The 24912-nt window shown below is 47.6% G+C and overlaps 1 protein-coding gene across 3 annotated transcripts in view; it reads left to right on the top strand.

The window, feature by feature from the left end:
• The window catches only part of LOC119169686 (glycoprotein 3-alpha-L-fucosyltransferase A), a 73064-nt gene extending 55077 nt beyond the window's left edge, over positions 1-17987 (top strand). The window contains exons 1-5 of one of the 3 annotated variants that reach the window (XM_075886986.1): positions 3427-3665; positions 3796-4087; positions 12138-12321; positions 16799-16953; positions 17449-17987. In XM_075886986.1, the coding sequence (XP_075743101.1) occupies positions 3536-3665; positions 3796-4087; positions 12138-12321; positions 16799-16953; positions 17449-17770 (1083 nt within the window). In that variant the 5' untranslated portion in view covers positions 3427-3535 and the 3' untranslated portion in view covers positions 17771-17987. Of the gene's footprint in view, positions 1-3426; positions 3666-3795; positions 4088-4848; positions 4998-12137; positions 12322-16798; positions 16954-17448 lie in introns of those variants that run through there. The other 2 variants (XM_075886987.1, XM_075886988.1) reach the window with 2 other exon arrangements.
• Positions 17988-24912: the final 6925 nt, after the last annotated feature.

Raw genomic sequence — 24912 nt, 5'->3', positions numbered from 1 at the left:
CGGGTTCGCCTGGCGATATGCGCGATTCCTCGCCGCTTCCCATTGTCGATCGTTTTCAAGATCTGCTTCGTGACGTTGACGTGCTGCCTCGGCCTCTCGTTCCTGTACGGAAGGATCTTGCCGATGCTGACGTGCCGGTTCAGCTTCTTGTTCACGTACGGCGGGATCTTGCCGACGCTGCCATGGCTGATGTGGCTTCTTGTTCCCGTACAGCAGGATCTTGGCGGCGACGTCGCGCAGCTTCCCGGTGCGCTTCTGCCTCTCGGGCTCTCACTTCAGGGTCCTGTCTGCGGGCGTGTGCCGCTGCTGCCCTGCGCGTCCACCTTTCGGCATCTTTATCCATACGTGCACACACCGACGGCAACGAGCATCATGAACTGCTAACCTGTTGCGCGATATGGTTTTGATCATAAAAGCATTGCTTTAGAAAACACCTGGCGTCTTTCGTTAAGCACCTGGCGTCTTCTTGTATTCTTACTGGAACATGCCAATGGCTGCTAATAGGGAATGACAACTACTGCTTTAGAAAACACCTGGCGTCTTTCGTTAAGCAGCTGGCGTCTTTTCGTTTTCTTACTGGAACATGCCAGTGGCTGCTAATGCAGAATGAGAGACAGGAGAATCTATCTATCTATCTATCTATCTATCTATCTATCTATCTATCTATCTATCTATCTATCTATCTATCTATCTATCTATCTATCTATCTATCTATCTATCTATCTATCTATCTATCTATCTATCTAGAACGTTTTAGATAGATAGATAGATAGATAGATAGATAGATAGATAGATAGATAGATAGATAGATAGATAGATAGATAGATAGATAGATAGATAGATAGATAGATAGATAGATAGATAGATAGATAGATAGACTAGCTAGCTAGACTACTAGACTACTAGCTAGCTAGCTAGACTAGCTGGCTAGCTAGCTAGCCGCCTACGACCTTTAGCTCTCCTGGCCGTTTCGATAATGGTATGGATATCAAACTTGTTATTGCGTAACGCCATTGTATGAAGAACATATTTGACTAGTCATAACATGAAAATCATGACATGTATTTCACGAATGTCATGAATTACTTTTCATGGTCCTGCAGCTCTTCCGGTGGTTTCGTTCACATGGCATGTTTCAAAACTGGTATGGTATGACATTATTGCATGGTGAACACAAGCGACAGACCCTAACATGAAAATCATGATATGCGTGTCATGTAACAACATGACTACATGCCACGCTCATGATGCGCTCGCGGCCGTTTCGCTAGCTTGACTTATACCAAATTTGGTATTACGGGACGTTAATGGATGACGAAGGTGTGATACCGGTGCAAACATGATAAACATGTGATGTGTGTCATGTAACAACATGACTACATGCTACGCTCATGATGCGCTCGCGGCCGTTTCAGTATTTTCACATGTATTAAACTCGGTATTACGTGACGTGAACGGACGACAAATGACACATCCAAGCATGATAATGACGACATGCGTGTCATGTAACAACATGACTACATGCCAAACTCATGATGCACTCGCGGCCGTTTCACTAGCTTCGCATATGTCAAATTGGGTGTTACGTGACGCCAATTGTTGACAAAGGTATGTGACTGGTGCAAACACGATAACCATGAGATGCGTGTCATGTGAGAACATGGCTACATGCGACAGTCAAAGCGCCAATACATTTCGGCGTGACGCGGTGCGCGTGCTCGCTGGCGCTCATTTTGTCGCGTTATGCCGGCGTTGTCACGCCAGGCGCTGGTTCTGCCATATACTGGCCGGCGCGCGCTGCGTTGCTTTGACGCATGCGCGTTTCAGTGCGTCCGGCGTCCCTCTGTCGCGAAAAGAGGGAGACGCAGTGTTGTCTGGGTAACGCATCGGCGCGAAATGCAGCATGTCGCATTTCGCGCTGGTTGCCGTCGGGCCGCACCGACAGACGCTGGTCGCGCCTGGCGTCAGACTATGCAGCACTTGCGTTTCTTTAACCTAGCGTCGTTGTGCCCAGCGTGCGCATGCGTCAACGCTACATTGGACTATATATGACCCTTCATGATGCGCTCGCGGCAGTTTTGCTAGCTCGACATATACTGAATTTGGTGTTACGTGACGTCACTGAATGATGAAATATATGACTGGAGCAAACATGATAATCCTGACACGCGTGTCATCTAAGAACATGACAACATACCACGCTCATAGCGTGCTCGCAGCCATTTCCCTAGCTCCACATATACTAAATTTGGTATCATGTGATGTGAATAGATGACGAAGGTGAACGACACATCCCAGCATGATAATCATGACACGAAAGTAATGTACGGCATCATTTACCTCCACCTCGTAACTTTGTGCTGATTTTAGAGTGACTTATCAAAATTTCTGATTCGTGCTTCGCATATAATCGATTGCCACTGTACGTGGTATCTGCCAATTTTTTCATTTATTTAGTTGGTTAGTTACTTACTCCTCAGGGTGCATGTGTTGCAGAGGGGGAAGGGTGATAACAATAAAAAAGTAAAGGAACAGACATACAAAGTCGAATACTGCTAACAACTTAATAAAACATTATCAAAAACAAATGGTGAACAATAATCTTGTGTTTATTACATGAGGGCCATAAGCAAAATAAATAAATTGTTGAATAAGCATAAAGGAGTAATTAGGTAATCATTGTTTTAAGGATATTCTTGAATGGAATGGAATCCGTGATGCTTGTTAATTATGCAGGCAGGTAATTCAATTGATTACACGTTGTTGTCATATATGATTGGGCATATCTATTGTGTTGCAATGGTAGACTGTGGATTTTTTTTGGGGGGGGGGGGGGTGATTGCGGTGCAAAGAAATGAAAGGAGCAGGTTGGATTGAACGGGAACAAAATATAGGATTATATTTTTTTTTCTTAAAACCGGCAATTGACTGTATCACCGTTGTGATACAGTTTCTTTTCTTATATGTTCAGTCGATTATTTCTCGGAGTCTAATTTATAATTGGTGCTTCTATGCTTGTGCAATGTTTTTGCTGACATGTAGACGCGGTGATACGTTGTAACAATGCTTTGTAACTCTCGATATCGTACTATTATCTGACCAAATGTTGCTCTTCCATAGGACCCACAACTGGCGTTTGAAAAACCGTGCATCCTCTTCTCAAACACTTCTGTCTTAATTCTTTACAACTAAATTAGAATTATAGCGTCACCTTTGTTGCATAATGCCTTCGTCACAGCTATTTCTGCTTTCCGTCATTGGAACAACACCTTGGTATAACGCTGTTATTCTACCCAGTTATGTGCCCTTTCCACAAGAGAAAAACAAAAATATGGTTACTGCAACTAAAAAAAAAAAGTAAGCTTCGCCCACAACGCCGCAGTGCCCCTGTCCTGCAGCTGTGGAAAGCAATAGTGATAGCTCATTTCCGTTCGAATCATAAGCACTTGTTTTCTTGGCTAATGTAAGTGCCTTGCATAGCAAGCTTCAAAGATTCGTCGTCACTACCGAAGCTATTACGTATGGCTGAGTAGCGATGTCAGCATCTCCAATACATTTACCAGTACGTGCAAGCTTCGGGTCTAAAACCAGCAAAAAAAAAAAACGTGTTTTCGTATGGCAATGTCATCTGAAACACTTGAAGAGAGCCTGCAGTCGTCGCGAACGTGAGTAGGCAATTCTGTACGGAACGTTTACGCAAGTTGTATGCGGGAGGGACGTCGATGGCAGTGGGCGGAGCTGGAATGTTTTCTTAGTAACTGATGATGAGAAGGTTGTTGCGTTCGATCGGCGCAGGGCCACATACGAAAGTGATTATGCTGGTCGGGCCCTGGGCGGACTTTATGGACGGCCGGGGACGGTTCCTGCACGACCGGTGTCCTGTGGACGACTGCTACCTGTACAACAACTACAACGACGTCCAGAGGAGCACCAAGTTGGCTGCCGTCGTCTTCAGAGGTGGCTACAGTGGGCCTTCGTTGGGCTTCAAGAGGAAGCAGGTGTGGATCCTGCATCTGCTGGAGAACCCGCTACACACGGAGTATATGGTGGACGAGGGAAGAGGCATCGACTGGGTCGCCAGCTACCGGTACGTACATGCCGCTCTCTGTACGTACCGTACATGCGATCACCAAAGTCACCTGTAGTCACCAAATGGAAGGGCGCGATGTCTGCCCCACACTTGTCATCAATAGGAGGTGTTCACCGATATCCACCGATTTCACTAAAGCTTTCAACATATTCTCACATAGAGATTTGTGCCACTGTGGAACGCAACTAGCGGAAGAAGGTGAACTGTCTCGGGCATTAACCGATGGTGTTGCACTTGCCATAGTGCGTGGAAGATATAGTATACGCCTTTTGCATGTTGCAAATATACCGTGAATACTGCAGTTCAGAGGGCAACATTTTGGTGGAAGAGCTGAGTAAATGTTCTCTTCGGTACTCTATATCTGCCATAAACAAAACCATAAGAATGTAAAAAATTATTAAAAGTAGTAACAGATTCCGGAATCACGCCTGTAAACAGTGGATGTTATGTGCGTGTGACGTAACATGCCTACTTTTTTTTTACTCCGCCTCATCCAGCAGACGGATGCGGCGCGCGCTTTCTTCCTCGCGGCAATGACGATGCGGGCAGTTGATCAGTTTTCTTGGCTGCAGTGTTAGTCATGGTTGATATCAGGTCTTCCAGTATACGCATGCACAATCTTGAAAAACGAGCAGATCGAGGCGGAGCACGTCAGCTGCATCTTGTGCCGGCGGATTGATATCAAAAGGTGGCGATGTTACTCTGCATTCATCGCTGAAGTTCTCACTGATAAATTAGGACCCGGATGACTGGAAAAGTGTGCAAACGTTTAGCATATGGCCTTCACTGTCGAGTTCAGAGATAGAGAAAATACTTCAGTCTATTGTCCGGCAAACAACTATCCAAGCCCCGCGAAAAAGGGTGATCGCGATACGGCAACACATCACCTCGGCGTCACATCTTCTCGGTGAGCAGCCCTCGCTACTCTCGCCTTCTGGCACTCGCGACTGCCCTTGTGCTGGGGTGGCAGCGAGCCCCTGGTGCTTTCGCTCGGGCGCTGCTTATCGTGGCCAGCCGGCATCCGCCGGACGGCCCATGTCTGCTTTTCGCGTTGGTCGCCTTCCGCGGGAGCTGCAAGGCAATGCTAGCGTTTCTCCGCGGTTAGCGCTACTGCTCACCTCCAGGGGCGCAATGACCTTGACGTAGTTAGGTTTCCTCGATGCGCGCGCCCCACAGCGGCGCAGGGGAGCCAGAATCGAGGAGCCTTAGACGCAGTTAGGGTTCGTTTTAGACTATAATTGAAGGCGTTCTTGCTTGCTGAAAAGGATGTGAGCGCACGTGCGCGTCTAGCTGTTCGTGAACCGCAGTCGCGAACGTAACGGCATGGGTGCCTTGGTCGAATCACACTAGCAACGGCAGCAACGGGAGGGTCTGTAGCGACAACATGGTGTCGGCGGTGTATGAAAGCGGAGGCATTGCGGATACTGTATAAGACGGAACGCTGGCGCGCCTATACAGTCCGGCCATGGTTCAGACAGGCTAGCACGGCATCATGCCGCCTGATGGCATCGCCAACCGGCCTTTCGCGCGAAATAAGAAAACACGGGTGCAATGACCGTGCAACAGTGGCGACGTGTAGCGTATTTTGTGAAGTCAACGCATACCCAGCACGGATTAGTGCCCTGTTTCGGTTTCGCTTTTGGCTAGTTTTTTCATTACTTATTAAGGTTTTGTAGAAGTGTCTCAGCAAAATGAACCACCCTAGCCGTTACAGACCTGTTAATACAGTTACGATTGTAGTTTGAGTATGTGCACCTGTGTGTACTAGGTCTACGGTCAAGAGAGATGAAGAGGAAGAGAACGTGCCTTTGCAATCGCGACGGCATCACAAAATTTAGATGCCACATACCACCTCTAAATTTTTTTTACACAGGTCTCGTCAGGCGCCATGTCCCCTTTGCTCTTACTGTCAAAAACCAGAAAGCATCGATCCTTTTTTTTTCTTTTTTTGCTGACGTTTCACAAGCCACAGAAAGAAACGTTTAGAAACTATATTCCGAAAACAAACATTACTCTTAATTCTAAAAGCACCCTTTCCCTTAAAACTCCTTCTCTGGGACAGCAACAGGAGCGTCTGCGTAGAACTTTGTGAATTTTTCAGAGACACAAGAAGGTTTGCTTGTTAAATTTTGTTCTTCTCTCTTTTTTTACATAATGGAATTGTAGTTCTTGAAAAGCACCATTCATTTATTACTTTCAGTTATCAGTTATTTACCTATTTTATTGGTAAATCACCTTATAATTATCCGCTCTTTTATTCCCTAGATGACTCAATCATTTTTTCTTAAAAAATTAACAATTTGTTTTCCCGTAAAAATAACCGCCGGTATAATGCCCGATACGCCATAGTAGGTACGAGCCAAGGTATATAAGAACGAGCAAGCAAGCAAGCATTATCCCTGTGAGGTCAAAAATGCACCACTGGAGTTCAACGCTGACTATTTTTTATACGCTCTGAGTTCTATTACAATTTCAACATATGTTCTCTTCAGTATACATTGGTGATGTCTGTCGAACTGTACAACAGTAGTTCATTGAGTTTCTTTTAGAACACGAATACACCATCTTCAAGCCCCCCAGCGGCCCCAACGGGCGCGCAAACCCCCTCGCTATAAGCGTGTTCGCCGCTGCAGCAGCCGCGAGGAGCGCGAAGGCCTCCCGCTTTACCTTTCCGCTTGCGCCGTTCCAGGACTTCACTTAGACACTAAGGTGCAACTGCGTAATTCATTCGCGAACTTCGGTGTTCCGCTGCAAGGGCCTCTCGACGATTTCCTCGGCTCCCGCAGTATCAGTTGAGTGGCTCCGAAGCATCACCCCTCTCTGTTTTTCATTGTGCCAGCGCCTCACTGCAAAAAATAATGGTTTTGCAAGACAACGCCCAGCTTGCAGGGTCGCTTGTGCACTTAAAATAAAAAAAAAAGAATCACCCGAGGAAGCTGTCGAGCCCGTCACACCTTCGCTACCGAAACGAATGGGCGCGCTTCTTGCGTGGTGCAGTCGAGTGTGTCCCAAGCGCTCTGAAAAGTCCCGATTATGGCCCGTGAAGCTCTCGGTGATTGGCTTCACATGTGAGAATTTTTTCACGCTGTGCAGTCACCACTGCTGGACCGCACCACTCGTTCATAAACTGTTTTTCTCCTTGCGCGAGCTCAAAACGCTGTTGTAAAAGTGTGCCCGAGTACTGTTGGGCCCGGAGCACAGGACAGTAAGTTAGAAGTGCCGCTGGCAACTCGAATGGTGACGCTATAGTGTATACGATCGACATATATACCTACGTGTACACAGTCTTGAACAAGTGCGTCATCACACTGTCTATCCCTGATTTTCCCCTTGTATTGCGTTACTGGTGACACGTTTTGTAGAAATTAAGATAGTGACGGGCCCTACTACGACTTCAGCCGCAAAGGTCGAAATTCAGTTCATGCGGGGAAATCGTGCATGAGTGTACGACGAACACCAAGCCATGAAAAATTTTTGAAACGGTCTCGTAATAGAGGAGATAGATGTGTTTGATTAGGAAGTTATACTATAGCGTTAGCGTGATATCGGGGGTTAAAGGAATGGCATTACCGTGCAGCAAACGTACGTTGTGGACAGAGTCTTTTAGTTCAGTGGGATCAACGTTATTAGATCTAGTAATGTTGAGCGGAATAGTGTTTACGTGGTTTACGTGCCCCAGCTTAGAGTTACTGTATATATGGTATATGTACTGTTATTAGGAATTACTGTATAAGGTAGCATATGCAGTATACTGTACCCCAGCTGAGATGATGGCACCACCATTCGGAGGGTTGATAAGCTAATGACACAGTGAAAAGGGGAAAAATTTGAATGTCGGCCTGCGTCCCCGCGCGAAGCATTGTTACAAGTTTATTTTAGTAATAAAAAATAAGTAAAGTATGAACGACGTACCAAACGCGAAAGCATTTATGCTGCCGATTTGTTTACGTCGATCTTCTAGTTAGGCCTAGAGACATTGCATGGAAATGCCAAGCTACCTCAGAAATTACGCTAGTTTACCCGTGATACTTACCCCCGTATGCAGAGATGTTACTTGGCTCGCGACTTCAACTTAGCTTGAGCAAGTAGGCCTGAAGCAAGCAGCGGAGTTCAAAACGACCAAGTCAGCCTTCGCGTTTCATAGATGCTCAAGCTGTCTTGCTTGGTCAAGTCAAGAACGAGCTTCAAAGCAGAAACAAGCTGCTTGCCTGCTAACGAGGGTAATAATGAAGTTGTTCGCGTAAGGCAAGCATTACAGCAAAAAAAGACCACACATTTCAAAATAACTATAAAACCAAGGGCCACAAGCGTATTCTTGCCATTTTACGGCTAACGAGCGGCACGTGGTGCCTGCCGCCACAGCGATGCGCAGTGTTGCTTCTGTAAAACGTTCGTTGCCCGCTGGTTTAGTGGCCACCCAAATGCGGCGCGTTTCTCCACGGTTGCTTGTTTGGAGGCGAAACAAGCATTGCGTTAGGTACTTTCATCGTTTTTTTCCCAATCGAACGCCACGGCATGTATTTGTGCTAACCTTGCTCACGAGGTGACGCGATTTTCACGGTATTTGCCTTTCTGTTCGCCTGTGTGCATACCCATAGTGGGCTAGGTCACAGTTATTATGAAAAAAAAAAGTTCTGGGAACAAATGCGATTCGTATCGTTTTGTTGAGCTTGGTAAACAAGAGAAAAAGTGGGGTTCAGGACATTGCCCTCAGCAGAATTCTGTCTCGCAGGGTGCAGCAGTGTATCGCTGCATGATGGCGAAGCGGATAAAAAAACCCGTGATAGGGGCACCTCTTTTTTATGTGTGTGGAATTTTACGGAGCGTTGTGCTACAAGCGATGCCTTTCTGAGCGAGAAACAGCGCCCTAGACGGGACGAAAGGATAGACGAGGCCCACAGACACAGCACCGAGTTATTTTGTACCGAAAGAGGCGGAAATCGTCGTCGTGTTTAAGAAAAACAGAAATGACCGTTGCGGTTACGGAACACTTCGGCGTACTCCCCACCGATGCTATTAATACGCACGTGTGTGTAGTCGACAGAGCCTGTAACACCAAGGAACTCAGCCACTTCATAAAAGTCCCGCATAACTACAGAAAGTGCTGCCGGCTGCGGAAAGCGCACCAGCATTGCGTACAGGTGCTTTGCGATGGGTCGCGTAACTTTTCGTACTGCATGGAAAACTGTCGACTACTGAATGCGGACGAGATTCCCGGTGACTGTTTGGAATGTGCCGTAAAACCTGAGAGCCATCAGTAGCTGTAACACTGGGGGCACAGGCTGTCCTCGGTTGTCCCAACTTTCACGGAGCGGCAACATACCCAGCAGCTGCCGCACGGCGTTCTTCGTGAATCTGTACCGAGCGTGGAAGCGTTGCTCGTCGTACAACTTCATCGGATTTCCTCGGTCACGTAAAGCGGGTCCAAGAATCTTCGGCATGGAGTGCGCCTCATAAAATGCTACGCTTATGGCGAGGCAAGCAAACTCAAAAGCCGCCACCCTCCGCGCGACGTCCATTCGAGAGGTGGTCATGTTGGAGTAACGCATGAAGTCGCTTTCAAGCTAGCCTCGCAGCTGACTTGAAACTTGTCCTGACGTCGACCGAGCCAAGTCGCCTTCAAGTCATCCGCAAGTTCGAGAACGATATATGGTGACCTGCAAGACTGTCTTGAGTCAAGAACGAGTCAAGTAACATCTCTGCATTCGGGGGTTAGTCATCGAAGCTAAATAAAGGCAAGCGAAGCCATTTTAAATAGTTGTTTGCTGCAATGGAAGTGAATCTTTCAACAACTACGCCAAAATCACTTGGAAGTGGGCGTTCGAAAGCGCCGCCATGTTTACGCACACTGTGCTAACACGATAACGTTAAGTGTGACAAGGTATAGTTTTGTCCTTCCTCTAATATAGGAGGAACTGGAAGCTTTCTGCATGTCACGGTGTTTCGCAATGCCTCCGGGATCGGTCCATCTTTGACCGAGCGAGGACGTCATGTGATGTCGCCAGCATGTGACGTTACGTAATGTGACACCATAGTTACGTCATCACATGACGATCTACACTGATTAATAACCTCGTATTGGTAAAAAACTATTTCAGGAAATGAGAAACACACGTAATGTGACACCATAGTTACGTCATCACATGACGATCTACACTGATTAATAACCTCGTATTGGTAAAAAACTATTTCAGGAAATGAGAAACACCTCGCGCTTGATGCGAGAAGACGCCTAAAGAGAAAATGCTGGTGGCTACGGCCCCCTGAAAATTACTGCTCCAGTCGCCATGACGTTACTGGCTTCGACGGTGTCTAGTAGGGCACTAGAAAGTTTAGTTGAGCCTACGTCGCCAAAGTACAAAATAAATAAATAAATACGTTTATTTTTTCATGCCACTACGGGAAATTCTAGCGAGAAGTTCAAAAGTGATACTTTCACGCTACTTTCTAATGCAAAGGACGCTTGATCTTCGCTTTCATGAGTAGGGCACGACTACGTAATCGAGCCTTGTGCACGTCATCTTTTGTATTGCTAGACTATAGCTTTGGTTCTTGGTGCATGCCTCAACCTTGCTGTCAGAAAAAAAAATGACTGTGAGTGTAACGCTGGCCGTTTCAAACTGTCCTAGAATGCCTACTACTGGTAGAGTTTATTAAGGGCTCACAGCGTCATGATTCTTCCTTTTGCGAATCATCGAAGAGCCCAGCACGCATACGTATAAGAAAGGAAGATCGAGAAGAAGGCAGGGAGGTTAACCAGGCACATGCCCTGTTTGCTATAAGGCAGCACACAAACCTATACGCACCTGCAATCCAGCTGCCCACTTTGTTAATGCATTCACAACAGGTAATCTTAAAATATGTCTGAGCACTTTGTGTGATAGTTAGACTTTTGAAACGCCCATTTGTTTTGCAGTTTACTTGTTTTGACGCTTGGTGAAATATTACCCTTCTGCCACGCAATAATACAGGTGTTGAGGAAACCGATTCCTCTACGTAGCAATCGTATGGTTGTTTTTTTTTATTTCCCTTTTGTAGCAATATCGTGGCTCTGTGGCAAAACACCTGCTTGCTAGTTGTCTCACTTGAACAAAAAAATTGACATTATTTATTTGCAGCTTTGTGTTTTTTTTTTCGGTCTCGAACAGGATGATGAATTTTTGCTCACACTATATGATGCCGCCACCAGAATTTCCGCGGGACGAGCTCTTCAATGCTACTGCGTTAAAGTCCAACTCCGGCGATTTTCCGAGGTCAATGGATCTCAATGAAATTCACTGGGTACATTCTTTTGCACATTTCCGTCATTCGTGCTAAATTACAGTCTTGAGAGACGCGCTGATGGTTTGAAAATGAATTTTAAACATTGCTTCGAAAAGCTCACCACGCTTGCCAGAACTATTGGCAACACTGTTTGTGTGACGTCATGTTTGGCATGTCGACAGAAGTGACCGCTACAGCGTTTATTCTGATGGCCACAAGGCGATGGCGGCAATGTTTGGCACGGGTGTATATATCACGGGAAAGCTTTCTTCTTTCATCTGTTGTGTTTGGCGAGCACTTCACTGGTCTGGTTTTCACAGTTTTGACACTCCGCACCCGCAGGACCAGTATACGGCTTCCGGTTCTTACCAAATAGTACGTCACACGCAGACAGGCCGCCCGGTTGGGTTTCAGTTTTGGTATCGCACCTTTTTGCTTATTAAAATATATTTTCACATTTCCTGAGCATCTCAGCTAATGGGCTTGGGAAAAGAGTGTCTCAGGAATATAGAAACATCATTATTTTGACTTGGTCAAAATATCGCTGGAGTTGGCCTTTAAGAGTGAACCCACGGTGGTGAAATGAACGACGCTTTTCGTACTCCTGCTGAATCATACTTTATCACACCAATTCATCGTTTCACTTTAGTATTTCCTTATGTATACACAAGAATATTTCTCGTTCTTTGAAGAGTTATGTGCATCCGAGGAGCCTGCTTGTTTATCGACAGCTGACACTCCAGGTACCTTCTAACCAGATTCGATATTTCTCTGTCTGTCGCAGTGCCGACTCGGAAATCGTGACGCCGTACTCGAAATTTGTGCTCTACGACCCGCGAGTGAAGCGTATCAGACGCGATTACAACTACGCCCAGAACAAGACCAAGATGGCCGCCTGGTTCGTGTCGAACTGCGAAACCACCAACAAGCGCCTCGAGTATGCGCGCAAACTAAGCGAGTATGTACAGGTACGAAACAAAGTCAGTTATTGCTCTCTGTAATATGCTAATATCAGGCACTAACATGGACAGATAATCCGCTGCTGTTTCTTCCGTTTCGCAAGGGCCTATTTTTAAGGGGAAGATTTCTTTATCATCCATATGAACCTCGTTATAGTGAACAGGGGTGTTTGACTATTCGCCTACAGCGAACTAAATACAATCTTTGGAAGCTGCACTTCGTTTTAGTAACATTCTCTTTAAAATGAAACCATAAGCGTGAGAAACGCCGTGATATGCGCTGCAACGATGAAATATTTGGTTTGCGCGAGCCTCAAAACATCAGTGGTGTAGCACAATGTAAGGAGAAAGATGGCGGCGCAACCTCGTACTTGCCTAAAAATGTCGTCGAAATACGATAGTCTTCTTCCAGCCGTATACTACATAAGTCCTGGTCTCATCCGAGGCAACCATGATGACTGCGTAAGATATGGATGCCATCTGGCAGTGGCGTCGGGAAACGTGAGCTTGTGCCGAACACACGTGCATTTCCAGGTGGCAGCATCCTGTTGTCAGTAGAGTGCCTTTTTGCGCATAGCGTCGCATTTTTTTTGCGCAGCGTGAGACACACTACGGGCTTTAAAATTACGTATCTATGTGTTTTCTAGTAAACGAACTAACCATCTAACAGGTATAGAGGCTGCGCCTCAGATATGCGTATATAGTGATTGCATTATGATCGAATATGTTCACAAGTATGAACGCAGCCACCAGTTCAAGATGGCTGGGCGTTCAGCAAAGGCTTTAAACTTTGGCCAGTTGGCAGAATCGTGTGACAGACAGGCAGACAGACAGATCAACATTTCTGTTTTGAAGTATCCCAAGAAATACTATCGTCTTTAAAAAAATTGGCAGCATATCCACGCAGTGAATGATGGAGAGCGGGGCGAAACATTCATTCGTCCATTCGTTCTTGCTTCCGTCCGTCTATGCGTCCGTCTGTGTGACCGTCCATGCGTCCACCCGCCCGTCCGTGCGTGCGTCTGTTTGTGCGTCCGTCCCTGCGTTCGTCCCTGCGTTCGTCCACACATCCACCCCAGCGTCCGTTCATGCGTCCATCCATGCATCTGTCTGTGTGTCCATTCGTCCATCTATCAACACTCCAAGTACCACCATCTCGCATCTTTTCATCATATATTCCCCATATAGAAGCACCGCCATCCAGCGGACATTTCAAGGACTGAACGAGAGGTGGCACACGCACACTTTCTTACGGCTTGCGCTTCGGGTCTACTTCCCACCTTTAACCACCTCTAGTTTATGGTATATACTAGTTCACTGTATTCATGGCACTGTGGCCCAATGCTCACTAAACCTTTCCGAAACCAAGGAGGTTACGCCCAGCGAGTATAACGCAGCAACCTTTTCCTGTCAGATAGTGCTCAATCTACATGCCAATGGCTGCTAATGGAGAATGAGAGACATAAGCATTCGGCTTTTAGTTAACGCGCACGCTGCGAATTTTTTATTGTTCAACAACGCACAGAAAAAATCTCTCACCGGCATCACCTTGGAGGTCAAAATGTAACACTTGTTACACACTACGACTATGACTACGAGGGACGAACGGGTGCCGCTTTAAAAAGCTTTTGTTACACCAGACAGTTAGTTGTACTCACCTGAAATGTTGTTACCAGTTCGCAATAAACTTCCCTATTCCGCCCCTAAAATTGAAAGAACAATCACTGCTCATTGCCTTCCGCGTCTTTTCAGGGCACTACGGATGAACTCGCGCGAGAACTTTGTGACCGCTACATCTGCCGCACAATTGATCCCGCAGGCCCAGCATATACGTATTCCGGCGCCCCTAACACCGACCTCGACGCCCCATACACGCTTTCTGATTTACGATTTGCACTCACGAAAATGCGACGGGGCACGGCCCCTGGACGCGACGGAATCACAGTATCGCTCCTGGCAAATCTTCCCGACCAAGCACACCTCTCGCTACTCCAGCTTATAAATTCGATATGGGACGGTTCTCCGCTTCCAACGGAATGGACCACATCGGTCGTGACATTCATTCCCAAATCGGCAAAGTCCATTAGTATTGAGGCACTGAGACCCATCTCACTTACGTCTTGCGCAGGCAAACTCATGGAAACCATGGTTCGCGAACGCCTTTCAGCCTACTTGGAGGCCAGGAGCACCTTTGCCGACACGATGTTTGGCTTTCGCCCGCATCTGTCGGCGCAGGACGTCCTGCTCCAGCTTCAACACGATATCATAGAGCCGACTACTATGCGCCATAACGATAAAGCCGTGCTCGCTCTTGATCTCCGCGGGGCTTTCGACAACGTTAAACACAGCACTATACTCACTAACCTGTCTACCACAAACTGCGGGCAGAAGACTTTCAACTACATTCGCGCCTTTCTATCACATCGCACCGCCTTCATTCGCCTTAATTCTACCGAACATGGCCCGTACTTATTAGGCACGCGGGGTACACCTCAAGGGGCAGTCCTGTCTCCTCTGCTTTTTAACCTGGCGATGATGAACCTCCCCTCTCTTCTAAGCGAGGTCGAGGGAATACAACACGCACTATATGCGGACGATATCACAATCTGGACCAACACCGGCTCTTTAGCGCAAATCGAAGAACGCCTGCAAAAGGCTGCTTTCTGGTGGACACCTACGCAGGCTCATGTGGCCTGGAGTGCTCTCCAGCTAAATCGGCTCTTCTTTCAGTCTCTCCGCTACCGCCGCCTCAAATTTTTCTTCCGTCCGGGCCCGTCCCGTCAGTGCAAAATATTAGGGTTCTTGGCCTTCACCTCACATCGTCTTTGGATCCAAAGGGCACAATAGCAGGCCTCAGACGCACCAGCGAACAGGTGAGCCGCATGATACGGCGAGTTTCTACCAAGCGCGGCGGCCTCCGCGGGTCTCAGTCCCTCCGATTGGCCCACGCGTTTGTGACCAGTCGCGTCCTCTACGCCTTGCCTTACCTTCGCCTGCGTCGTCGACACGAGCACCAGCTGGACGTCCTTCTTCGTTCAGTATACAAACGCGCTCTGGACCTACCTATTGCAACTTCCAACAGCCGATTCACGGCTCTGGGGGTACACAACACCTTTGCAGAGATGCGCGAAGCTCATCGCGTTAACCAAATCAATCGACTGTCGCAGACGCCTTCAGGGCGCCGTCTTCTACACAGACTTGGCCTTAACCCGATATCTGACCAAGACCCTCTGCAGCCGGTACCAGAGCTCTGGCGTCAAAAGCTATGGGTGGAACCTCTACCCCGTAATATGAACACCGACCTCCATCCTGGCCGTAGACTAGCACGCGCCGCGGCCCTTCATACGCGACACTCCGATCGTCCTGGTGTTTTCTACGTGGACGTCTCGGGTCCCTCCCCCTCGGGTCACTTCGCGGCTGCCGTGATTACAGAGGGCAAACACGTAGATGGCCTCTCCTTTCGAGCAGACACAGTAACGCACGCTGAAGAGGTTGCCATAGCTTTGGCCGCCTCTCACCCTGCCTCACGCACCATCCTGACGGACTCGCGCTCGGCCTGTTCTCAGTACCTTCAGGGTTCCATTGCTCCGCTGGCGGCTAGCCTACTACAGGCAGCCTCTTGGCGCTTTAACCCTCATCCCATTCGTATAGTGTGGACCCCAGGCCACTCGGGCCTGCCCGGCAACGAGGCGGCAAATGCCGCTGCCCGCGCTTCTCCTGTCCGGGCCGTTGCCCCTCCATGTCCCGAGACGGAATCTGGCAATACCAACCTGACGCGCTTTCGCGAAATTTTGGCTTATTACCGGGCTTCGCGCCGCCTCTACCCGGACCCCGCACGCGGTTTGGAGAAAGCGGACGAACGACTGCTACGCCGCCTGCAGACGAACACCTTTATCAGTCCGGCGGTCGCCAGGCACTTTTTGCCGGAAATCAATGGCACCTGCTCGACCTGTCATGTGCTCGCCGACACATATCACGTCGTAGCATCGTGCCCAGTTAATCCCGTCCCTTTCTCATCCCCTTTTCCTATCCCAACTAGAGAGGCTTGGGAGGAGCACCTGCTCGGCTGCTCTACCTTGGCTGCACAACGCTCCTTGGTGGAGCGCGCACGGGCAGCTTCCAGCTCCACTGGCGTCCCGGAATAGGGTCTTGCCACTCTAGCACGCCGATGGGCCACGTCGGCACTCCCTAGTAAACTTTTTCTAAAATAAATGTTTCTTACCACCTACCACCCGCGTCTTTATGCATTTAAGATATCTTTCACTCTAATGGGGGGTTTAGCGGAAGTGCGTTCTATCGATCACATGCGATATTCTCGAGCGAGGTGGTCTAGCTACTCTGTCGTTTCCTATTACTCCGGAGTGCGTCATATTCTCGTCATATTTTCATACGTCACGAGGTACATACTGTCTGGTCTTTCGCCAGATTTCTTCCTATGATTTTCGCAGAAACCTAATAGATCTTTATCCCTCTTCATTACCAACAGGTAGACATCTATGGCGCATGCGGACCCCATGAGTGCCCGCGGTCACAAGGCAAGAGGTGCGGTGAGTTGCTGGATAGGGATTACTTCTTCTATCTCTCCTTCGAGAACGCCAACTGCAAGGACTACATCACCGAGAAGTTCTTCAACGCCCTCAAGTACGTGCCCTTTGCCGGGTCTCGCTCGAGTTAGCCTTTCACGCGCGAGAAGCGATGACGTCGAACAGCAATATCGCAGAAATAACTAGGCCTCGTTCTTTGAAACAACTTGGGTTAATTGGAGGCTATGGCTTTCTGTTTCGCAAGACGAGGGTGTGATGACGCATCCATATCACAAGGAATACTGCGAACCCAGACTTTGTATTACAGTCTTTCGTAATACTCATTATAAGAGGTACACAGCCTATTTCTGTTCGGCTCCTTGTCTGTCTATCTATCTATCTATCTATCTATCTATCTATCTATCTATCTATCTATCTATCTATCTATCTATCTATCTATCTATCTATCTATCTATCTATCTATCTATCTATCTATCTATATATCTATATATCTATCTATCTATCTATCTATCTATCTATCTATCTATCTATCTATCTATCTATCTATCTATATGCCTGTCTGTCTGTCTGTCTCACATATTTTTCTGTGTAGACGTAACGTCGTCCCCGTGGTGATGGGCGCCTCCCGCGAGGAGTACCGGGCCGCGGCTCCGTACCACTCGTACATCCACGTGGACGACTTCGCGTCTCCCAAGGAGCTGGCCGAGTACCTTCGCCATCTCAGCAGCAACCATTCGCTGTACAACCAGTACTTCGAGTGGAAAGGCACCGGGGAGTTCGTGAACACGTACTTCTGGTGCCGGCTGTGTGCCATGCTGCACGCGCCGCCACCACCTGCGGAGACACGGCGCACCCTGGAGGTGTACAAGTGGTGGAAACACAATGCGTGCACGACGGTGGACAGTTCACGCTGAATCAAATGACCGATTGAGTCGGACGAAGAACGGAACTCGGCCGCCGTGGGTGCCTTTACATTTATCCCTGGATCGTCCGTCCACTATCTCATTCTGTGACTGATATGAAGGAAAGTTACCGTGTCATTGTTATTCTCATCCAGCGTTTACGTCACTGAAGGAGGATGGCCTCTTCCGGTCGTCTTCTATGCAACCAATCTTGCATGACCTTATCTGATTTTAGTCAGCCACGGTGGGGCTGTGGTCAAGTGCTCGGCTACTGAGCCGAAATTTATGGTCTTGATCCTGGCCGTGGTGGTCTCATTTCGATGAAGGCGATATGCTAGTGGCTCGTGTACATACACTGCGATGTCAGCACGCGTTAAAGAACGACAGATGGTCAAAACTTCCGGAGCTTCCCCTATGACGCGCGTCATAATTATATCGTGGTTCTGGCCCGTTAAACCACATATATGGAGGCAGGAGAAAATTAAGAATAATTACTATAATAGCGGGGGTTGTACGTCCCAAAGCCACGAAACGATTATGAGAGACGCCGTATTGGAGGACCCCGCGGTAGTTTCGACCATTTGGGGTTCTTTAACGTGCCCTGGCATCGGACAGTACAAGGGCCTGTAGCATTTCGCTGCCACCGAAATACGACCGCCTGGGCCGGGATCGAAACCGCGACCTTTGGGTTACCAGCTGAGCACTCTAACCACCGTCCCACTGAAGCGGAGGAAAGAGAATCGAATGCGAGAGCCTTAAATGTCTCGGCGAACGCGAAAATTCACTATCGGTGTCAACACTATAGTGATGCGAAAAATCACCACCGCGTGATGAAGTCACTATGGAGTCAATCCCTACCGAAAAATATGACGTCATCGCATGACATCGGCACTTGTTCAAAGGTGAATCGATCACGGAAGCTGTGTAAAATCAGGTGAGCGGCAAGAAGCTTTTGATGCCTCCGATGACTGAGTAAGTGGAAAACTATGGCGCTTAGTGCAAAGAGCTCTCGGAGTGGTGAAGGGGACAGTCAATACAGTGGCCTAAAGGGGAAAAAAAATCACTTTCTCTGTCTAGCCGTCTTTGGTAAATGCACTAGTGAACCTGCGAGTTCGTTTATTTATCCACCAAATTAAGAGAAACACAACAACACAAAACAAGGCATAGCAGGGCCGTAACTAGGGGCAAGGTGAGGGGGGTGAGGGGGTTCTGACACCCTTCACATTTTTGTGTGCTTCAACATTTCGATAGAAACTAAACTTTTTACACTCTTCCACATCGACCCCAAGGTTAGCAAGTCGACGCATAAACATTCCCCTAAAAAAAATTCCTGGCCATGGCCATGGACGACATACTGAGACTGGCAGATCACATGGTTACTAAAGCACGCGCTTGACGGCCTGAGGAGGGCGCTCACCCAGGCAGTGAAAAAAAAAAAATAGAGGAGACGCTGGCTATACCTGTGATTGTATGTCCACCCCTTTAGCGACCTTAAGAGGGTTAACAGCATTATTAAGAAATAAACAAAAAAATGCAACCACTAAGCGTATGAATATATTGTGCACATGTATGCGACAGGCGAGCCATGGTACTTCGGGCAGAACATGTTTATATTCGTACGTTGTAAGCGACCTCTTTCGGCTATCCAGTAACTCGTGTAAACAAAAATCTGGGCAGGTATAAACGCTGCACATGGCTCGGCTTTTATAGTTCAGAAGGGGGAGTGTAAAAGCTAGATTGCTCAGATATCCAGCTTTTACCACCTTCTTTCTCTTTCGATCACCACTTGGCTTGACTGAACCGGCGCCGATGGCGAAAAACAGCGTCGGCTGCTCGCGCAAGCGGTTGAAATGCTCGGCCTTTAGTTTGTCGCTGAAATAACACTCATTACTATCTCTTGTAATTTTTAGAAAAAGATTATTTACATTAGGTACAAAAAAAACAAGAAAGTCATAATGCTGTAATAAGGGACACACACACATGTTGTACATACACTTTGTTGTAGGGAACACATAATTACTCTAATATAAATGGAATACGTGTCATGCATGTACAAAATAAGTTAATGGGATATCATGATACAATGAATTTAACGGTACAACTACACAACAGATGCAATGAAACACAACTGGTTACAAATGAAGGCATGGACAGCAACTCAACAGGCCCTGCTTAGCACCATGTCTGTTGAAAAATGAGTTCTACTTTTTCGTGTTCAACATTGACAAAAAGGTGTGTAATTAGAAAAAAAATGCCCCCACCTCCCCGAAACGGATCGTGAGGAAATCGGATTGCATTTCGTGTGCCGAGAGAGGGTACCGTTGCCGTGAGAGATTCACCTTCGCCGACTTCTGCCATTGCCTTGAGAGGCGCTCAAGCCAGCGAACGGTTGAGAGTGAGGAGCCAGCGGACGGGAGAGTGTGGCGCTAGCATTCTCGGCTCGGCGTTGCCGTTTCACAGCGGCGTCTCGAGCACACATTTCAGAATGTTCTTGAGAGGCGCCCAGCCAGCGAACGGTCGAGAGTGAGGCGCGAACGGACGGGGAAAGTGGGGCGCAGGGAGGAGAGAGAGCGAACGGGGAGAAAAAGAGCTGCGAAGCACTGCACCTCATGTACGACATGCTCCGGTTGCTAGGGGGCAAGGATAAGCGCGCGCGCCCGGAGCTGTTGCTGTGGGAGAGGGAGTGATCGTGAAGGGATAACACCTACCGGTGCGCGGACACCACTGCGGACAACGCCGAATGCCTTCGAATTAGTGCATTCGCATTTAAAAGTTGTTAACAGTTAAGAGTACTTGCTAATCACCTAGGGGAGAGCTGAAAGCCGTCCCGTGGGCCTCACACTTGATGAGGTCACATGGACAAAAGGCTCGTGTGTTTAGCAAAAAAAAAAAAAGGCAGATCCCACGTACAGTGGGAGGCGTTGATATGCGAAACACGATTGAGGAAGGTTGATATGTGTCTAATATCGGCACAACAGTAGGAGGCACAAAGAAATTATGCCACACATGACTTTATTGTCATGATTATCACGTTTGACGTGCCATTTACCTCCGTCATCTATTCACGTCACATGATATCAAATTTGGCCTATGTGCAGCTATAGCGAAACGGCCGCGAGCACGCTATGAGCGTAGCATGTAGTCATGTTTTACATGACACGAATATCATGATTATCATGTTTGGACGTGTTACATACCTTTGTCGTGCATTCACGTCCTGCAATACCAAACTTGGTATATGTGAAGCTAGCGAAACGGCGGCGAGTGCACGTCACGTTTATGCGCGCGCACGCTGGGCGCAGCGACGCTACGCTAGCAAAACGCGAGCACTCCATATTCTGACGCTAGGCGCGACCAGCGTCTGTCGGCGAACCCCGGCAATCGGCGCGAAATGCGCCACGCTGCATTTTGCGCCGACGACGTTGCCTGCCAGCACTGAGTCTGCTCATCTTCGTTACGGGAAGGATGCTGGGCGTGCACAGCTGCGCATGCGTCAAAGCAACGCAGCGCGGCGTGCGCCTGCAGATCGGCGAATGGCGTAGCATCACCGGCGTGACGCCACGAAACGAACACCGGCACGCACGCGCGCTGCGCCACATCGAAGTGTTTTGGCGCCTTGAGTGTGGCACGTAGTGATATTCTTACATGGCTCGCATCTCAGAATTATCATGTTTGCACCAGTCGCATACCTTCGCCATCCATTAACGTGACGTAATACCAAATTTGGCATATGTGAAGCTAGCGAAACGGCCGCGAGCGCATCATGAGTGTGACATGTAGTCATGTTGTTACATGGCACGCATGTCGTCACTATCATGTTTGGATGTGTCATTTACCTAGTCGTCCGTTCGCGTCGCGTAATACCGAGTTTGGTACATTTAAAGCTAGCGATACGACCGCGAGCGCATCATGAGCGTAGGACGTTGTCATGTTCTTACATGGCACGCATCTCATGATTATCATGTTTGCACCAGTCACATCCCTTCGTCATCCATTCATGTCCCGTAATACCAAATTCGGTATATGGTCTCTTATTCTGTTCACCTCTTCAGACTCTTCTCGAAATAAAAGCTTTAAAACGTTTACGCTCTCACGGAAAACATTTTTTTTCATTTGAACATTAGCATTTCATTTTATCTTACTGATATTTTTTTTTGTAATTTACAATATGTACGTATTTACGTATTCTACATCCATACGAACTCGTAATAGCTCTCACTTTTTCTGTGTTTTGTTGTCGAGCTAGTCAAGCAGCGTATGAATTGTATACATCTTTCGCACATTCGATGACGCACCTCGTAGTATTTTACGCGCCTAACTGTCTCGACGATAGTAATAACAAGAATATCTGTGGTTGTGCGTACAAAACCAAAACATGATCATTAGGTACGATGGGGGGGTAGATGGGGGGCTCCAGAAAATTTAGACCACCTGGTGTTCTTTAACAAGCACTGACATCGTACCACCCACGGGCTTTTACCGTTTCGCCTCCATCAAAATGCAATCGCCGCAGCCGGGATGGAGCCCGCCATCTACCGGTCAGCAGCAGAGCCCCGTAATCTCTATTCCACCAACAATGTAAGCAACGCAAAATATTGCAATGGTATAACTGAATGTCTTCGTATAAACACCCTTTATGATTTATATATATCTTGCTGAGCAGCACGGCGAAGAAGAGGAAGGGCCGTTCTATGCGATAGCCGCACAGCCACAACGCACGTGCCGGCCTACCTGCCGCACCCTAGCGGAGGGTGAAAGAGCGTCGCCAATTGGCTGACCCCCGCTTGCGTGCGGCAGGGGTCCCAACACGTGTGTTGCGGTGTGCGGCAAGCGCGTGGAACCGCCCGAAGTCGTTTAATGAAGAAATGGAGAGAGATCGGCCTCAAAAGCTGCAGTACCTCGTCTACTACTGTTCACAGCACTAAGGAGAAAAGGGAGAAAAAGAAGAAGAGAAAGGTTTGATGACAGTTCACTATGGTACGGTACAATGATTCACTGTAGACACTGTCACGAGTGTACGATGGCCTGCGAAAGTTTTTATAAAGTAGCACTTGCTTTAAAGATGGGCCTCGAAACATGTCTCGCTTATAGAAACCTTATCAGGCACATTAAACGTCATTGTGCGTGGTCTAAAAGTTCCCAAACACCTAAAATATTTTCCTCCCAAAAGTGTCGGCAATACGCGTGGACATCTCCACCAGGATCAACTGTGGACCATCCAGCAAGCCCGTGAGTCAGCGAGGGGGAACTCCTCGGGGGTGGCCTACAGGCACGGTGCATGAATTTGCTTGGGGTTTTTATTGAAGTTGTTACCAACGTCCAGGTGATGTATGATGCACTTTAGTAACCTTTCGGTCAGGTATTGAGGGCATCACGGGATGCGGTGAATATGGTCTCTGACGTGTGGCGCACACAGTAGTTAGGCTTCTGCTCTTGTTTGAATCTTGGGAAGAAACAGTCGTGCATACGCAACACGAAGAGCGGCGGATGTCTGCGAAGAAGCGGAAAGCCGCGACCACAAGAAGCAGCACTGATATGGGGCGATAGCGACACAGCTTTGAGTAGCCGCTCGCCACACATCAATGCGACGCGCGTGATGCGAGAACTTCCGCCTCGAAATGACGCTGTATCAGCTTTACATACGATAAGAACACAACAGTGTCACAGCAAATACGTGGCTCGGCGAAGCGACTTTCTTATCCGCAAGCTGCAGCAAGTCAATCTTTGGTACGGTGTTATCAATTATCGTTCACGTTGGCTTCTCCATACACAGCTATAGCATTAACACGCAGCGAAGTTTTCACGTTGATCTGACCACTAGTTGAAAAAAATAACACGAGTTTGGGCCTTATTTGAAAGATCATGGTGTGCAGTTCATGCAAAAGCAACGATTTCGTGCACAGTCTCAATTAGCAATTCAGGATGAAGGAACGCAAGTCATATGCCCTAAACAAAAATAATTCACCATGCGCTTTAATTATCTTGGTATAGGCATGAAAACGAATAGGAATTTGGTTCGAAAAAGTTCGGTCATTTCTGTTGAACAAATTATGTTCGCATGCAGCAAGTTTGGCTGGATTCATGACAGCGAAACAGCACATGAAATGATGACAAAAAGAAATGACAAGACCAAGCGCCGACTATATACCAACAATGCGTTTATATAACACGAACACAGGTATGCGGTTTTCAAATGACCTGCCTGTCCTCTCTGCGTCGCCATTTTTCGCGCTGTTTCGTAGTCATGAAGCCATACCAACAAGTTTTCATGACTTATACGGCTGGGACTTTTATAACGAGTTGGAAGCATTAAACAACCCATTTGCTAGACAACTTATGGGAAACCCACGCGTTTATACACGGCGCGAACAACACCTGAAGTTGCACTGGCGTATCGGTGAAAAAGGCGAAGGCGATGTGGTTACACTAACAACAGTGGGCTATTAAATATGCCAATCGTTTCAAACTTGATACTACGCAAACTAAACCAATCCCGCACGTCTATAGTGGCGGTTAATTACTGGAGCAGTGCAACAAAGCAAGATACTTCATTAGCGAAGCGAACGGCATTGGTATACAATATACCAGTCATTATTGACACCTGCATGAAGACGTAACGTTAACCTACTTGGCTCGATTGTGGGGATCCCGCGCAAGGCACATGGAAGCAATGAAGCCATCACTATGATTATAAAAGTATATCGGCATGAAACAACCACTAAACAAGCACAGAATGAATTTTTATTTCGATTGCGCTTGCCCTTTAGAACTCGCAAAGGAGCAGAAAATTAAGGGCATTTTGTAAAAGATTTCGCACGAGGACTTCAACAACCATGTTTGACGCACAACACACTTCTGTGCGCCGTGCGTGGCCTTGACGCACCTGAACGCGCTATTCGTGTACTTGCAATATTAATGTTGGAGGCGAAGGTGCGCTTCACCTTGTGCGAACAAGAAATTCGGCAAAAAATTGTTGACGAAGTGCGCTGACTGCTCTTCATGGGGAAAAAAATAAGCTACTGATGGTGTATAAACAGCTAGATACGATAATGTGTAACTTCGTAGTCGATGCACTAGTGGTTGCGCCAAGAATCGCCAAACACGCGCATATCGGTACGATTAAATACATATCAACATGGAGATTCTTCCTGAAA

The sequence above is a fragment of the Rhipicephalus microplus genome, chromosome 2 (assembly GCF_043290135.1).
Source record: "Rhipicephalus microplus isolate Deutch F79 chromosome 2, USDA_Rmic, whole genome shotgun sequence".
NCBI lineage: Eukaryota > Metazoa > Arthropoda > Arachnida > Ixodida > Ixodidae > Rhipicephalus > Rhipicephalus microplus.
The sequence above is the reverse complement of the archived record's forward strand: the minus strand, read 5'-3'. Positions and strand labels throughout refer to the sequence as shown.